This window comes from Dipodomys merriami, unplaced genomic scaffold, assembly GCF_024711535.1.
Source record: "Dipodomys merriami isolate MVZ:Mamm:240054 unplaced genomic scaffold, mDipMer1.0.p SCAF_8, whole genome shotgun sequence".
Taxonomy (NCBI): Eukaryota; Metazoa; Chordata; class Mammalia; order Rodentia; family Heteromyidae; genus Dipodomys; species Dipodomys merriami.
Genome location: NW_027206401.1, coordinates 33,621,077 through 33,639,781, shown reverse-complemented (window position 1 = coordinate 33,639,781; position 18,705 = coordinate 33,621,077). Strand labels below are relative to the sequence as shown.

Here is an 18,705-nt window from a genome sequence, read left to right as displayed (position 1 = left end):
GGGATCTTGGCTATGTGCAATACAGGTAGCATTTCCTGGCCATATTAAATTCTGACACCAGAGCCATTGTGTTAGGCCCTGAGTGGTAAGATCTGAGGAGTACAGAACAGTATACAGAAGGAGTCTCACTGAAGAATCACTATACCAACTTATGGATGTTTTTACATGAAACCATAAACTTCTACTTTATTTAGACTAAGTCTCCCCACCCCCACACCTTTTTTTGTCAGTTGTGGAGCTTGAACTCAGGGTCTAGGCACTATCCCTGAGCTCTTTTTGCTCAATGCTGGCTATTTCTTTGGAGATAAGAGCTTCATAGCTTTCTTGTCCAGGCTGGCTTAGAACCGCTATCCTCAGATCTCAGCCTTCTGAGAAGCTAATATTACATGCATGAGCCACAAGTGTCTTATAGTCAAGCCCAATTCTCATATATAAAGAATGACTCTAAACTTTCCAGAAAGCAGCTTAGCAACACATCAGCCATAGTAAAAATACATTCATTTATTTATTCATTTATGGGGTTTTAACTCAGGACATTATGCTTGCTGGCAAGTGCTCTACCATGTGAGCTACTGACAAAGCCCTGCATATTTTGGGGATTAGAGTCTATACTTATGCCTGGGTTGGCCTTGACTGTGATCCTCTTATTTGTGATTCTCTTGTAGCTTGAATGATAAGTATATCACTATGCCCAACTTTTGTTTGAGATGAGGGTCTACTGAACCTTTTGTCTTTTAAGCAATGATATAATTTCCATCTCTTGAGTAGCTAGTATTACAGGTATGAGATACTGGTGCCTAGGTAAAGCATTTATTTTAAAGATATAGTCTGGAATTGAGAAAATTGATATCTGAGGATATTTATTGCAGATTATTTTTGAGTAAAAAATAAGAAAACAAGGAATTTGTTAAATATATTATCTAAATAAAAGTATATGATGCAGTCATTAAAATTTATGAAAAATATTAATAGGAAAAATAGGAAGGATATAAAAATCTTATACACAAGGAAGTTCTTATTTTATGAAAAGATTTCTGGTTTTTTTTTTTTTTTTTTTATGGTCAGTTGTAGGACCTGAACTCTGGGCCTGGGCACTGTCCCTCAGCTCTTCAGCTTAAGGCTAGCACTCTACCACTTGAGCCACAGTGCCACTTCTGTTTTTTTCTGCTTATGTGGTGCTAAGGAATCGAACCCAGGACCTCATGCATGCAAGGCAAGCACTCTACCGCTGAGCCACCCTCCCAGCCCTTACAAAAAGATTTCTATGAATAAAGATACAAATGAACAACATGACTATGGAGAATAGATTAAAATATTGACTAATCCACTATTTATAATAATATTATTCTTTGTCTTCTATGTAGTTCTAGGCTAGCTTTTTATTCTTCTGGCCTTAGCCTCCCAAGTGCTGAGATTACAAGCACATGCCACCATACTTGGCTATTTATATATTCTCTATTTTTAATGTTTAACACTATCCTAATAAAATTAATACTTTTTTTTTTTCCAGTCCTGGGGCTTGAACTCTGGGCCTGGGTGCTGTCCTTGCACTCTTCAGCTCAAGGTGAGAACTCTATCACTTGAGCCACAGCACCTCTTCCGGTTTTCTGCTGGTTAACTGGAGATCAGAGTCTCATGGACTTTCCTGCCCCGGCTCACTTTGAACCTCGATCCTCAGATCTCAGCATCCTGAGTAGCCAGGATTACAGATGTGAGCCACCAGTGCCCTGCAATTCTTTTTTTTTTTTTCTTTATTGTGAAAATACTGTACAGAGGGGTTACAATTACATGGGCAAGATAGTGAGTACATTTCTTATCAAACATTGTAGCCTCCTCCTTTGTCCCCCCCCCCCACCCCCTTTCCCCCTTATTCTTTCTTTTTTGTTGTTATTTTGGTCATGGTGATTGAACTCAGGGCCTGGGCTCTTTTGCTCAAGGCTTGTGCTCTACCACTCTGATCCACAGCTCTACTTCTGGTTTTCCTGGTGGTTAATTGGAGATAAGAGTTTCATGGACTTTCCTGCCTTGGCTGTCTTTGAACCATGATCCTCAGATCTCAGCCTCCTGAGTAGCTAGGATTACAGGTGTGAGCCACCAGTGCCCTGCCACAGGAAATAATTTCATTTGCAATGAGAAAACAAATTCAAAAGTCTTTTACTTTTGGGCAGTACTGGGGCTTTGGATTTGTGCTATACCACTTGGAGCCATAAGCCCAGACCTCTTTGCTTTAAATTTCTTTTTCCCTCCAGGGCTGAGGACCAAACCCAGGGCCTTGTGCGCGCCGGGCAGGCGCCCTTCTGCTGGGCTAAACCCCAGCCCCTAAAAATTTTTTTGAATAGGGTCTCATGCTTATGCCTGGGCCAACCTGAACCATGAGCCTTCTGTTTATGTTCCCTGTGAAGCAGAGATGACAAACATGTATTACTCCTGCCCAACTTTTTATTGGTTAAAGGGGGGAAGGGGGACTATGACTTATAAACTTTTTGGTGGATGGTCTTGAACCACAATCCTTCTGATATCAACTTCCCTAGAATCACAGGTATGAGTCCAAGCTTGGATCCTTTTTTTAAAAAACAAAAACAACAACAACAACAACAAAACAAGATCTGCCTGTGTAGCCAGACTGGATTTTAACAATCTTCTTGCCTCTTCTCTCCTCTCAAGTACTAGGAGTTCAAGCTTGTGTTACCACTCTCGGCTCTTCAATACTATTTTATAGCATATACTAATTTTATCTCACTTTGACACAGAGATCATCACCTTCATGGGTTTTACTGGACATTTATATAGGGGGATCAGGCACCAAGGCACAAAGCCCTCTGTGACTCCAGCAGCCAACCAAAAGCCACCTTGGCACAAGCAAAGCTATGAAGGCACAAGCAAACTGTTTTTACCTTGGTATTCTGTAGAAGAGCTAGTCCATTGCAAGCATTTGCTAGAAGAAAGTCTCCACTCAGGATGGCTATTTTATTTCCAAACTGCATGTCTTTCAATGGTCCATCAGATGACTGCAATTCAGTCAAATTTACTATCCCACGATGTACAAGGAGAGCAGTGTGGATAAGTTCTGTGATCTCTGCCAAACTTCTTTGACTAAAACATAAACACAAGATTTGCCTAAATGTCAAGAACATTATTTTATCATTGTCAGACTTCAGTGTTCAATAATAAAACATTTCACACATGATTCCTTTTTTTGAATGGTGATATTACTTTTTAATGAAGTTTTTACAGAGGCTTCTCTGCTGAACCAACAAACAGATCATGATACTTTATTCTCTAAAATGCTCCTTATTCTTTTACAAGTCACTGGTCTGCCAGTGGAGGGATACCCTCCTCAGTTCCATTTAGATACTTTGTTCTCAGTATACTTCTTTCATGTAAGTGCCACTATGTCCAGCTCCCTCTTTAAAAAAAGTTTTTTTATTGTTATTGTAAAGGTGATACACAGAAAGGTTATACTTAGGCCATAAGAAAGGTAAAGAGTACGTCTCTTTTTGGACAATATCACCTCTTCTCTCTCTTTCTCCAAGTTTTTCCCTCCCATCCCCACACACAACTTGTATAATTCATTTTCAACAAAACTTTTTTTTGTTGTTGTTTTTGTTGGCCGTGAGGCTTGAACTCTGGGCCTGGGCACTGTCCCTCAGCTCTTCAGCTCAAAGCTAGTGTTCTACCATGTAAGGCATAGGGCCACTTTCGATTTTCTGGTGGTTTATTGAAGCTAAGAGTCTCATAGACTTTTCTTGCCTAGGCTGGCTTTGAACCACGATCCTTAGATCTCAGCCTCCTGAGCAGCTAGGATTACAGGTGTGAACCATGGGCACCCAGATCAAACTTTTTGTTAAAAAATAAATTTTAGGGGCTGGGAAGTTGGCTCAGTGGTAGAGCGCTTGCCTTGCATGCATGAGGCCCTGGGTTTGATTCCTCAGCACCACATAAGCAAAAAGAAAAAAGCCAGAAGTGGCACTGTGGCTCAAGTGGTAGAGCGCTAGCCTTGAGATGAAAAGCTGAGGGACAGCACCTAGGCCCAGAGTTCAGGCCCCACGACTGGACCCCCCCCCAAAAAAAATAAATTTTAGGGGTGGGATGGGGGAGATGGGAAGGGGAAACAAAGGAGGAGGCAACAATGCTTGATAAGAAATGTACTCATTACCTTGCCCATGTAATTTTAACCCCTCTGTATGGTATTTTCACAATAAAAAAATAAATTTTGTTATTATTAGGGTATTGTACAGAGGGGTTAGTATTTCACAATTCAGGCAATAAGAACATTTCTCTTTTGGATGATGTCACTCCTTCCCCTGCCTACCCCAGTTCCCCTTCCTATCCCTGCTCACAAGTTGCATAGTTCATTTTCTACATAATGTATTGAATATCATGACTTCCCTCCCTCCCTTTGCGTTCTCTCTTTGCCCAACTAAAAAGCAGAAAAAGAAAGAAGCACAAACACCACTGCCATCACCCAAAACAGTAACAATCATCCATCCTCCTGCATTTCCAGTTCCTGAAGATGGTTTCTATAACTAGTATCTTAAATGTTCAGAGAAGTTGCACCTTTGTGTTCTTCCCCAATGGGTATCCTCCTTTAGTCTGACCATTTGTGAATGCCTAGTCTTGTATCGGTTATCATGTCCAGTTATATTTTAGATCTAGCTTCCACATATGAGAGAAAACATGCAGTTTGTTTATCAGCTTGGCTTACCTCACTTAGCATGATTTTTCCTAGGTCCATCTACTTTCCTGCAAATAACATAATCGTATTTGTTTTAATGGATTAGTAAAATTTCATTCTGGATATATACCACATTTTATTAATCCATTGAACTGCTGTAGGGCATCTGGGCTGTTTCCATAGCTTGGCTATTGTGAATAGTGCAGCAATGAACATGGGTGTGCAAGTTTCTTTACTCTATTGTGCTTTGTAAAATCATCTGGGTAAAGGCCCAAGAATGGTATGGCTGTGTGTATAGAGAAGGGCTGCTGTCCAGAGTGGTTGTACTAGTTTACATTTCTACCAACAGAGTTTTCCCACATATCCTCCACCAGCATTTGTGGTTGGAATTTTTTTTTGGCCAGGCCTGGACTTGAGTGTTATCTCTGAGCTTCATTTGACTGAGGCTAGTGCTTTAGCCACAGCCCCACATTCGGCTTTTTCTGAGCAGTTTATTGAAGACAGTACCACAGACTTTCCTGCCCCAGCTGACTTGGAATGACGAATCCCAGATCTCAGCCTCCTGAGTAGCTAGACTACAGGTGTGAGGCACTGGCTCTGGGACACAGCTCCTTATTTTTAATGGAAGTCACTACTATGGTTTTGTTTCTGATTCACTATTGTATCTGGACATGTGCTGGTAGTAATGAGGTAGGTAACTTACTTGTAGTTCCCAGGTCCTTAAATCAAGAGAAACTGCATACATACAGCCAAATCTTCGCCAAATACAAATGTTATTTTCCATTTGATACTATGAAAAGGATGAAGCTTTAAGGCCTTGAGAGGTATGTGTATGTGTCCCCTGAGGCTTGAACTCAGGGCTGGGCATGAGCCACAGCAACACTTTTGGCTTTTTGGTAGTTCAATGGAGATAGGAGTATCGGAGGCTTTTCTGCCCAGGCTATCTTTGAAACTTGATCCTCATATCTCAGCCTGAGTAGAGTAGCTAGAATTAACAGACATGAATCACCAGATTGTGGCTGATAAATGTTTTGCTATGGAAATGCTGGGAAAATTCCTAGAGTCAGATGAAAACCTGATATACCAATAGGTTACATCTCTTGATATCCATATCACGTACAGTTCACTTTTTGACTTTGAGTTTAACCATGTGACTTTCTTGCCTATGTGGGACAAACAAGTTTGATAAGTCTTTCTGCATTGTTTATCCTCTTGGAAAGCTTCCCTGATATAATGGGAAATTTATGACTGAGCCTTTCTAGCTGTGGCCTAGCAGATCTACTGGGTGAATACAGCCACATAAATAATAGTTAAGAAAACAGTCCAACCAATCCACAGAATGATAATTTGTTGTTTTAAGCTTTGAATGGTTTGTTGTGCAAAAATACATAACTAGCAGATATTCCAAAACTCAATCAATTTCTACTATCTAGCTGCTTTCTAAATATTCCCTAGAGAAGCTAAATTTGAGTTTGGATTTGAAAGGGATAAGTGGGATAACCACAGCTAGAGAAAAAGATCAGATCACAAAAAGTAACAGAAATTAGAAAGCCAAAAATAAGGTAGACCTGAAATCAAGGCTTACAGAAGGCAAGGGTAAACAATGTGACTAGAGTGAGCAGGTCAGTTGGCTGGAGTATAAAATCTGTATGGTTAAGTGAGAATAAGAATTTGGCACTAGCTAGGCACTGGTGGCTCACACCTGTAATCCTAGCTACTCAGGAGGCTGAGATCTAATGACCACGGTTCAAAGCCAGCCGGGGCCGGAAAGACTTGTGAGACTCTTATCTCCAATAAACTACCAGAAAACTGAAAGTGGCACTGTGGCTCAAATGGTAGAGCACTAGCCTAAAGCTGAATAGCTGAGGGAGAGTGCCCAGGCCCAGAGTTCAAGCCCCACAACTTGACCTGCCCCCTCCCCCCCAAAAATAAGAGAATCTGGGACTAGACTATAACAGGTTAACAAGTCTATATTTTATTGTACAGGCAACACTATTGAGAAAGGGGATGATATAAGTGTTTTAATAATTTAGGAGGAGTAGCCTGAAAGTGATATATAGAAAAGTCTAAACAAATATGTAGTGAAAAATAGATGGTGGGTTAAGAGGAGAGCTATTTACAAAGGTACAAGGCAAATGTAACAAAAGGGCTTGAAGGTGACAACCTTAATCATGGAAAGGAATAAATATAACCACAGGATAAATACAAGAGACTCTTCTTTCAAAATGTATTACTTACTAGGTACCAGTGGCTCATGCCTATAATCCTAGCTATTCAGGAGTCTGAGATCTGAGGATGGAGGTTTGAAGCCAGCCCAGGCAGAAAAGTCTCCTTAAGACTCTATCTCCAATTAACCACTTAAAAACCAGAAGTGGTGCTGTTGCTCAAGGTGGTAGAACGTTAGCCTTGAGCAAAAGAGCTTGACAGTGCCCAGGCACCCACAATGAACAACAACAACAAAAAACCCCAAAAAGTATTACTTGTTTAATCACAATAATTATATAAAGACACAATTACAACTCTACAACTTTTTTTTGTTGATGTTAGGAATTGAGCATTCATGCCTTGGACATGCTAGGCAAGAACTCTACACTGGACTACATCCCAGCCCCTTAAAGATACAGTTAAGATAAAATAAAGGAGTCAATTTGGCAATATCAAAGAAAAATTATGTATCTATTTCATTTCTTTTACAAATTAAGAGAATATGCAACAATTTCCCAGTAGAACAACTATGCTTAATTACAGATTGGGGGAATATGAAAAAGCGATGAACCAGTGAATTAAACACTTTCTAAGGAAAAAAAAAAAAGATAAAGTCAAGGTTAGATTAAAATTTCATTACATTCCAAAGAAAATCATTGAGAATAGAAACTTCAGAGATGACTGAGAAATTTTTAAAAAGTGGAGTTGACAATTTAAATTATTTTTTAAAGTCTAAAAGAAAGGAATAAAAATTGTACTACCATCCTGAAAATACTTTCTAGTTTATAAAACCATTCACTGAAAAAAAGTCTGTATTGTCATTTTTTGCAAAAATCACAAAATGAAGGTATGGCAACTATACTCAAAAAGGGTTACACATCTGGTTAAGTCTCTAATGCAATTTATTTTATGAAAGAAAGTAATAATCAGGCGAGCAAGATACTGTAGACTTTTTGGATTACACTAAGGATAAACAGGAATAATTGCAAGCTTTTAATAGAGGCAAGTATAAAACAGCATTCATTAAATAAAAAGTTTTAAGTGCTACGTGACCAAAACCAACAAAAAGGTAGTAATAACAACAAAACCCACCACTTGTACTTACCATTTACAAAGGACGTTCATTGCATTTACATTATCTATTTGTGATTTTAATTATAGAAGATTCATAAAGGTTAAATATTTGTAAAGGACAGAGCTGGAACTTAGACCACATTATCATAGTGACCAATAAGAACTTAGAGTTTTGTTTTCTAAAGAAAAAATGAGGAAAGGGGATAAGCTAATAATATTAACACTGGTATATGCCCATGTTTTTAAATACTATGTAGGAAACGTTGCTAGGAGAATATACATTAAAAATAATCTGCCTCTTTTTGTTCAAAGTAACTAGGGAATGTCATTATATTGTTTCTAAATCATTTGCTCACAACCAAATTAACTGATTTACTCAGTCAAGAATCTGGATTAGTTCTACTTTTGCCTATCCTGTGAGACAGACAGATTAGGAGTGGATCCCTTGTACTTACTGGTCCTTGGTCTTCTCTGAAGATCAGGGATGAAGAACAGATTCTTTCCTGTTCCCAACTTGTAAGATGCAAGGATTTTTTTTAAGTTACCTAACCTAGCAACTAATTTTGTCTTTTTTCTTTGTCTTCCTTTCTTTTCTTCCCTTGCTCTACCCATTTTTTCATGAGTTCCTAGAATTATTTTCTAGGATAAATAATTGTTGTACTTTAAAATTTTTTATTTTATTGTAAAGATACTGTACAGAGGGGTTACAGGTACATGAGTAAGGCAATGAATATATTTCTTGTTGAGCATTGTTGCCCCCTTCCTTGTTGTTCTCCCACTATCCCTTCCCTTCCTCACCTCCCTCACTCCCCCCACCCCCCACAATGCTGTACTCTTTTAAACTACTGTTTATTGTGTGCACTCAAATTCCTGAAAGATATGGTCACATTGTGCCACAAAAAGAACCTAGACACTTTATGTTCCTATTTCTTCACTCTGGTTTTATCTATCTACCTTATAGGATCTGTTGGAGAAAGTTCCAATTATTTACAAGTAAGAGAACCTCTACCGAGTACCCCTGTATGAAAGTGCCATACAACTTTTGCTGCTATGAGGAAAAAAACAGTTGTGTTTTTGTTTAAAGCCCACATGCCACTTCTTTTGGAAAGCTTCCTTCATTTCTCTACACTTAACTCCTCTATGTTTCAAGGTCCTTGAATATAGCTTTGTCATTTCTCATACTTCATTTCTGTAGTCATCTATCTCCCTGCACTCCCACCCCCAGGACACTGTAATTATACTATCTAGTTCCCTGGACTGCCTACAAGGTATTTGTCAAGTCAGTAACCCTTTACTTAGCAATCATTTCTATGACGACTATAGAAGGTTAGTTTCAAAAAGGAAGAAATGTCAAAAATTAAAATCAGGTTTATAGAATCACAGTTCTAAGTGATCCAGAGGCCAATTTGCCTCCTCCAACTGCCACTTTTAAGGTATGAGTAATAATGTTCCCTATGAATAATAAGAACCTTACAGGAGCTATCACTGCTGATACATCGTTTTAATTATTAAAACTAGGCACTGGTAGCACACACCTATAATCTTAGTTACTCAGAAGTTGAGATCTGAGGATCATGGTTCGAAGCCAGCCTGGGCAAGAAAGTCCAATCTTGATTAAACACCCAGAAAATTGGAAGTGAAGGTGTGGCTCAAGTGGTAGAATGCTAGCTTTGAATGAAAAAGCTCAGGGACAGCACCCCACCATGTTACTTACATTTACACTGTTAAAATAGTAATCTGGACAATGTGTTTCACAACACAGATAAGGGAAAGAAAAGACACTGGAATCTGTTTTCTCCCTCTTTCTCTATTTCTTCTTTCTCTATTTCTTCTTTCTTTGTCATCTATTCCCTTGCTTTTTGAAATTTAAAAAAGGCAGAATAGTTGCCAGGTACTGGTGGCTCATGCCTGTACTCTCAGCTACTTAGAAGTCTGAGATGTGAGGAGAAGTCAGCCTTGAGCAGGAAAGCCCATGACACTATCATCTCCCATAAACTACCCAAAAGCTGGAGGTGGATCTGTGCTCAAGTGGTAGAACTTAAGAGCCTTGAGCAAAAAAATGTTCAGGGATAGGGCCCAAGCCTCAGGACTAGCACAAAACAACAAAACTACCACTACCAATTAGATAGTATGGACAAGAATATTCACATAGTGTTCAACTTAAAGAACTGATGGCTTACATTTTGTCAGTTTTAATAATTTCTAAAATTTTTTAACTCTGCTTTTAATTTCAAACATATACACGTGGAAAAATATGGCATCAGGACATCTGGGATAATTGCCAGCTTCAAGAATGACTAATCCCAAACTACCCCCAACTTTTATTATAGCTTTTACTTCCTTTCTAAATTTTGGAAGTAATGCAGAAAACATGTTATTTCGTCTGAAAATGCTTTAAATATTTTACTTTAAAATGCTAATGATGATTATAGCTACCCTATAAATTACTTTAAACTAATTATATTCTATGCTGAGCACCATGTTAAAATAATTAAATAGATGGATTAATAAACAAATGAATATATATAAAGTAACAGCTCTCTGAGGTAAGTAGTGCTTGTGCCACACAGAAGGGAACTAATCTGACATGTCAACTAAACCCAAGTTTGCATGGTGGGTAAACTGGAGGCTGGATTCAAGCCCAGAACTGTAGGGTTCTAAAGACTACTTTCTTTGCATATCAATAGAAAACTCATCAAAATCCCAAACACAACCTGTACAAAATTTGGTATCTTTCTAAATGTAAAATGCTAGGCAAGAGTCATTTATGGTAAGATAATTTTATCTGCATTCTTAACATTTTTTAAAGCTAGAAAACGAACTTACACGTTTGAAACTTCGATTTTTAGAAAAGAAAAAAACTCTGCCATTTTAGATTTTGCAACTTATTGCAATGTTTTGTTTTGTTTTTTATTTTTTGGTGATAGTGGGGTTCAAATTCAAGTTCTTGCAATATTAAGCATATAGTGATGCCAAAGAACAGACGAATTGGATAGACTTGGGATAGAATCTAGAAGGAGACCCAAATATATTTGGTAAATTATTTATGGTAACAATAACAAATAATTCTGGAAAATATGGATTATTCTTACAAATGATGCTAGGCCAAGTGGCTATCAATTAAAGGAAATAAATAATAAAATTGCATTCCTATTTCACACCATAGATAAAAATACATTTAGATACATGATGTAAATAGAAAAACAATATTATAAATTTAGCGAAACCTTTCTTTTTTTTGGCCCAGTCCTGGGGCCTGAACTTTGGGCCTGGGCGCTGTCCCTCAGCTCTTCAGCTCAAGGCTAGAGCTCTACCACTTGAGCCACAGCACCACTTCCGGCTTTTTTCTTTTTGCTTTTGTGGTACTGAGGAATCAAACCCAGGGCCTCATGCATGCAAGGCAAACGCTCTAACACTGAGCCACCTTCCCAGCCCCAGCGAAACCTTCTTGAAGCCATGGAGTGAGGTCTCATAAAATATGACAAGTCATAAAGCTATAAAGAAAATAGATAAATTTGAATAATTAAAATATATGAAAATATAATAGTAAAATTTATAAAAAAGAAGGCAAATACTAACTGGATATAAAGCATATAATGAACAGATTAAATATTTATATTCAAAGCATGTATGGAACATGTCCAAACTGAGCAAAATAAATAAGAGATAAACAGCTTAAAAGTAAAGTAAAAAGAACATAAAGCAGTAATTCAGAAGAAACATAAATTGTCAAAAGACACATGAAATGATGCTCAATTTCACTAACCTCACTAACAAGACTGAAAAAAATTATAATAATAAAGAAACAATACTTTTGTTTCATTAGTTTAATAAAAATGAAAAGGATTCAGAAGATACAGTGTCAGTAAAGGCATAGTGGTTTGCTAGTTCTGGTATATGACAGAAATGAAGTGCCCTGGCATATTATTTGGCAATTAATGTTTTCAAGAATAAACAGTTAGGCTAGGAAGGTGGCTCAGTGGTAGAGCGCTTGCCTTGCATGCATGAGGCCCTGGGTTCGATTCCTCAGCACCACATAAGCAAAAAGAAAAAAAAAGCCAGAAGTGGCGCTGTGGCTCAAGTGGTAGAGCCTTGAGCTGAAGAGCTGAGGGACAGTGCCCAGGCCCAGAGTTCAGGCTTCATGACCAGACCCCCCCCCCCCAAAAAAAAAGAAAAAAAAGAATACAATGCTTTCTGGACAGTTATAGGTGAGGCCATCTAATACAGGGAGGAATACAAATGAAGTTGGCCAAGTGTACTGGAGAATCTTGAATAGGGCCAGAGTTTTTCTAAATCACAGCATGAAGCTATAAAGAATTACTGGGAAGTATGAAGATATTCACTTGAAACTGGAATTTTAAGAAATGGAAGCCAGCACAGGTTGCTTATGCCTGTAATCCTACTCAGGAAGGTAAGATGTGAGGACCACATTCAAAGTCAGCCTGGGCAGGAAAGTCCATGAGACTCAAGTAGTAGAGAGAACCAGTGTAAGATTCAATTCAAGCTCCAGTATGGGCACTACAAAATAAAACAAGATGAACTCAAAGTTGAACTATCATATGATCCTGTTATATCATTTCTGGGCATATACTGAATGAATGTAAGTCAGCATACAATAAAGATTCCTGCAAACTCTATGTATATTCAAGTTCTCTTCAAAGTAGTTATGTTATGTAATAAGCCAAGGTGCACAACAATCAACCAATAAACGGATGAATGAAATGTGATATAGATACATATATATAGTATACATGTGTTTATATATATATATGTATATGTACACAATGGTAACATTATTTAGCCATAAAGAAAAATGATACTATGTAACTTGCAGAAAAATGGATGGAAGATCTTCATTAAGTGAAATAAGTCAGACTACAAAGACAAATATCACATGTTGTATTTTCATATGCAGTATCTAGACCTAATACAAAAAAGAGTGACATGAATGTAAGGAGGGAACTGTTTTAGTTCAGAGAGAGTAGCAAAGGAAAAGACAAAAAAGGGAATGATGGAGGGGACACACACACACACACACACACATATATATATATATATATATATATATATACACATATAATAAAGTCCATTATAATCTGTTTTGAGAGGGGGGAAGGGAAGAGTAGAATAAGAACAAACAATAGCCAGGTGCAATGGCTCATTTCTATAATCCCAGATACTTAGGAGGCGAAGATTAAGAAAATCACGGTATGAGGCTAGCCCAGGTAAAAAGTTAGTGAGACTCCATCTCAACTAATAAGCTGTGTATGTTGTCACATGCTTACTTTATCCCAGTTTTGTGGAAGGGATAAATGGGAAGCTCATAGTACAGGCTAGCTGAGGAAAAACTAACTAACTAACTAAATAAATAAATAAAACACAAAGGCTGGGTATGGCTCAAGTGGTAGAATATCTGCCTAGCAAGTGCAAATTCCAACCTCAGTAATCTTCAAAGTAAGTGGGAAGCAATTCTGTTTTTAATGTGTTTCTCATTGGTTCAAGTATCATATGAATATTTGGAATTATGCCTTCTGAGGCATCTCAGAAGGAATATTATAAGAAACTTACTAATGAGTCTGACATTTTTTTAATATCACTAAAGACGTATTAGTTGGACACAAGAAAATGCTAGAAAGAAATCTGTCCATCTTTCTCCCAAACTGACAGATTTTTTTCTTTTTGTGGCATTGGGGATCAACCCTGGGGTATTACAAGGCAAGGATTTGTCCACTGAGCTACATCCCAGCCTTTGACAGATTTTTTATTTTTTGGGGGGTCCGGTCCTGGGGCCTGAGCTCTGGGCCTGGGCTCTGTCCCTCAGCTCTTCAACTCAAGGCTAGCGCTCTACCACTTGAGCCACAGCACCACTTCCGGCTTTTTTCGTTTTTTGCTTATCGAACCCAGGGCCTCAGGCATGCAAGGCAAGCGCTCTACCTTCCCAGCCCCCAAACCTTTCTAGCTTTTAAAATAGATTTAATCATTTCATGGCTAAAATCACAATGTAAAAACAAAAACAAAAATTCTTTTTTTTTTTTTTTTTTTTGGTTATGGGGCTTGATCTTTGGGCCTAGGCATTTTCCTTCAGTTCTTCAGCTTAGGGCACAGCGCCACTTTTGGTTTTCTGGTGGTTAATTGGAGATAAGAGTCTCATGGACATTCCTGCCCAGGCTGGCTTTGAACTGCAATCCTCAGATCTCAGCCTTCTGAGTAGCTAGGATTACAGGTGTGAGCCACCAGCGCCAGGCAACAAAAAGTAATACTTTCAATAAAACTTTTTTTTTTTTTATTTTTTGTCGGTATAGTGGGGTTAAACTCTGGGCCTTGGCACTGTCCTTGCGATCTTTAGCTCAAGGTGAGTACTTTACTGCTTGAGCCACAGCGCCACTTCTGGTTTTCTAGTCATTTATTGGAGATAAGAGTCTCATGTGGACTTTTCTGTCCGGGCTGGTTTTGAACTGTGATCCTCAAATCTCAGTCTTCTGAGTAGCTAGGATTATAGGTGTGAGCCACAGGTGCCTGGCCAATAAAACTTTTAGAACAGACAAAACTCTTTCATATATAGAATTTAAAGCAGTCCTGGACTGGTGATATTGTTTAGAGGTAAAACACTTGCCTACCCTGTGAGAGGCCCTGGATTCAATCCCACTACCACAAAGTAAAGCAAAATAAAACCAAAATGAATAGATGATACCTATGTGGTGACTAATATTTGCAATTTGGCTGTAGCTAAATAATAAACTTTTTAAAAAGCCTATAGTTTTACTGAAATATAATTTCAAAATACTCATTGCTTAACATGAAGACTTGTTGTTTAGTCTTTCCCTACCTTGATTTATTTCCAAAAAACTAAGGCTCATATTGATGTTTTCTGCGCTTAATTCTCTCCAGCCTTGCCAACCCATCTACAAAGAGGTCAGTTGCCTTAGGTAGCAGTAGTCATACTTGAAAGAGCAGAGGGATATTGGGACTCAACAAGGACTCACCCTATTTATCATTAGAAATTTGCTAACCAGAAAGAAATTTGTATTACATTGTTTCTTTATGCAGGCACATAATAACATTCTGCTAAGTGATTAATGAACATACCTATGAAACTAATAAGAGCATAAACAAGCCAGGTAACTTACCTTTAAGAGTGTTTGTTGCCGGGTGCTGGTGGCTCACACCTATAATCCTAGCTACTCAGGAGGCTGAGATCTGAGAATCACGGTTCAAAGCCAGCCTGGGCAAGAAAGTCCACGAGACTCATCTCCAATTAACTGCTAGAAACCCGAAGTGGCACTGTGGCTCAAACAGTAGAGTGCTCACTTTGAGTAGAAGAGCTTAGGGACAGAGCCCTGGCTCAGATTCAAGCCCCCAAGCAGACATATATATTTATTTATTTATTTGTACTACTCTATTTTTTTGAATAACTCAGTCACAAACTTGACATTATCAGCACAGAATTATCCTATACATCAATCAGCTGCTTACAATTAGGAAGGAGATAGGTAGCTAACTAATATTATCTAGTTTGTAGCCCTCTCTGGCAGAGAAGCAGAGAGAAAGACAAGGTAGGCATCCCTGTCCAATCTGTAAGAGTGGGTTTGGGTTTAGCTATCACAAAAGGGGTTAACAATACTTGAGACTATCCAAAAAGCCTAACAAGACATCTGGGTGCAGCGGCTGTCACTGTCAGGGCAGGCCTTGGAGGGAATGCCCGTATCAATTCAGTTTATCAGATAGACAGCTGATCAACATTAAACAGACTTGCTCTGGGCAGACTGAGCTAAGCTTCCTGACATGAATTCCAATGAGAGCCCTCTGCACTCTAGCACTGAACGCTGCCATTTTTTTTAATTCTTTTTTTTTTTTTTTTTTTACTGTTGCAGCTCCCTGGACATATGGGAATCCCTAGTGATGAGCACATAAAGCTGCCTCTAACTCAGGTGACGGCTCATTTCCCCTGGCTGACGGCAGACATTAATATCCTGAGGAGATCAGACCCGCCTCTCTGACCCTCATCTATCGAAGCAGAACCACTGCCCTATTTCTTCATTTAATAAGCTTTTAATGAAGAAAACCAAAACTCCCCCACAGACTGCACAGAGTTCTATATGAAAAGGTTATACAAACATATCAGATTCAGCATCAAAGTTTTCCAGAATATCTGCTCCCCACTCAGCCCTCCAATGGATTCTGTCATTTGCCCTCCTATAGAGCTCACTCTTTCTGCTGCAGTACAGGCAGGAGTTCAGTTCTCTGCTCTGATAATTACGAGTTGTCTCCATGGCATGACAGGTGGAGGATTAAAGAACTGATTACAAAGAGCATGCTGGTGTTTTCATTCTCATTACAACTCTCTCTTTGCAAGGGCTCATCAGTTAGTTATGAAACTGCTTCAGGCATAACCAGGCTGGGAGAAATGACAGTCCAGTGACAATCTCGAAAGTATACCAGAAGATGCTGTGGAACTAAATTAGAATATGGGAAAGCTAAAAATATTGGTTGAATTGGAGCTGGCAAACATGCTTTGGTTTCAGGAGAAATAGTGGGAAAGATGTGTGATTGCAAATGAAGATAGCAGATTTTCTACCTGTGAATTGGAGGCTGGTCAAAAGCAAGGGGATCTGAATCACTACTTAAGTTTAGTGCCAGGGCTGAGAGTTCTGATTTGCTTTGTAAGAGACTGGGCTTGAGTCTTCTCTCCAGAAGAAAGCAAACAGGGGTCAGGAGAGATATGAAGCTGCATGTTAAATGGGCCACAGTAAACACCATAGGAGGGAAATGTCATTCTGCAAAGACTTCTCCAACTAAATAACAAGAGGCAGTGATGGACCAAAAGAGGAAAGTTAGCAGGTTCTATTTAGACCATGAAGTGTGTCCAAGGCTGGGAGCTTCTGTGAAGGTAAAGGGAAATCAAGTGAAACAATGATCTGCTTCCTATGAAAAAGAGTGTAAGGGCATAGGTTATATAGTGGCATGCTTTAAATTAGATTGCTTTTATTGTTTCCCAACCAATCTAGATTTACAGAGACACAAAAATAAATCCTAAGTGTTCCCCAATATGTTTGATCAGGTCTCCTCAAATATAAAAGTAGAGTGATTCTCCAACATATCTAAACCACAGACTACTCATTGTACAGGTACTCATTGTACAGATTAATACACAATTCATTACTACAATGTCCCAGATATTATCATTTTTAATGAAGCATTTAATATATACAATTTTAGCTATTAACCCTGTTTTATAGATGAGAAAAATGGGAGCTCAGATATGTTAATTGATCTGCCTAAGGGGTTATGACTTGGAGGCAACGGGCTAGATTTTTGATTAAAAAACTTTTTGCTGAGGTGAAATGCAATTTACCTGCTATCTATCCAACTTTACTGACTCCCTAAAGAATCAGTTTTCTCAATAACAGAATAATTGTGGCACATCTATAGTCTGTCACTGGAAACGGGTTCTGTGCTTAACCACTGTTAGACCATGAGTCCCTTGGTAGTCAGATAAAGCCCAGGGACTCTTAAAGAACATCCTCAGAAACTCTAAACACATCAATAAGATTATAACATCAGGCCCTTAGATACCTACAGTCTCCCAAGAAGTAACTCTTGGCTAAGCACCAGCAGTTCCAATGACCCTAGCCACTCAAGAGATTGAGGTCTTAGGATCCCATTTCAGAACCAGCCTGGGCAAGAAAGTCTGTGAGCTTCTTATCTTCAATTAACCACCAAAAGATGAAAGTGGAGCTGTGGCTCAAGCACAGGATAATGTGCAGATCCTCAGGGTCAAGCCCCAAGACTGCCATAAAAAAAATTATATGGAAACAACTTAGGTGTACAGAGGTTAATTTTTTGCCTCATGTCATTCCGAGGTTTTTCCAGAGTCAGTCTGACCTGTGAATCCATGTTCCTTCCATTTCACCAATGTAGTAACTAAATGTTCAGACAAGAAGAACATGGGTGGGAGGCGGGCTTGATTGGCACCTCTCAACAGCAATAGTGGTCTTCTATTTATTGACCTAATGAAGAAGAATCTGAAAGCCACATGTCTGTAATAGGTTCTGTACCTTTTTGTCAAATAGGCTGATGTCCTCTATCACCACCACCCTCAATGACAGAATTATGCATTTCCATCCTGTTAAACAAGGTCAAATGAAATATTAGTGAAAAATATCATTTCTAAGCAAAGGCTTTCAGAGATACATGGTTCGCTTGATCTCTTTTCTGTTTCAAATGGAGGCTGCTTCATCAGCCTTGGTCTTATAGATTAAGGATAGCCCCCACACCCTGTACAATCAGAGCTAGACTATCCAATAATATAGCTGCTAACCACAGGTAGCTTTTTTTTTTTCTTGGTCAGTGATGGGGCTTGAACTCTGGGCCTGGGCATGGTCCCTCAGCTCTTTAGCTCAAGGCTAGCACTCTACCACTTGAGCCACAGCACCACTTCCGGCTTTGCTGTTTACGTGGTGCTGAGGAATCAAACCCAGGGTCTCATGCATGCGAGGCAAGCACTCTACCACTGAGCCACCTTCCCAGCCCCATCACAGGTAGCTATTAAGCACTTAAAATGCTACCACTGGTTTACATTTACATGTTCTGTAAGTGTAAAAGACTTAGTTAAAAAATTTTAAATATCTTAATGATAAATGTTTTATATTGTCTACCTCTTGAAAGACAGTATTTTAGACATTAATTTAAATAAAAAATTGAACTTAGGATTGTTTCCTTTTTAGTACAGTTGCTAGCATATTTGTTTAGAG

At 38.7% G+C, this 18,705-nt stretch overlaps 1 protein-coding gene across 2 annotated transcripts in view; it reads right to left on the bottom strand.

Moving 5' to 3' along the window:
• Pdss2 (decaprenyl diphosphate synthase subunit 2) overlaps positions 1-18,705 on the bottom strand; it is a 207,040-nt gene that overhangs the window by 87,527 nt on the left and 100,808 nt on the right. For both annotated transcript variants that reach the window (XM_070010095.1, XM_070010094.1), the window contains exon 3: positions 2,895-3,093. In XM_070010095.1, coding sequence (XP_069866196.1) covers positions 2,895-3,093 — 199 coding nt within the window. The remainder of the gene's footprint in view (positions 1-2,894; positions 3,094-18,705) is intronic.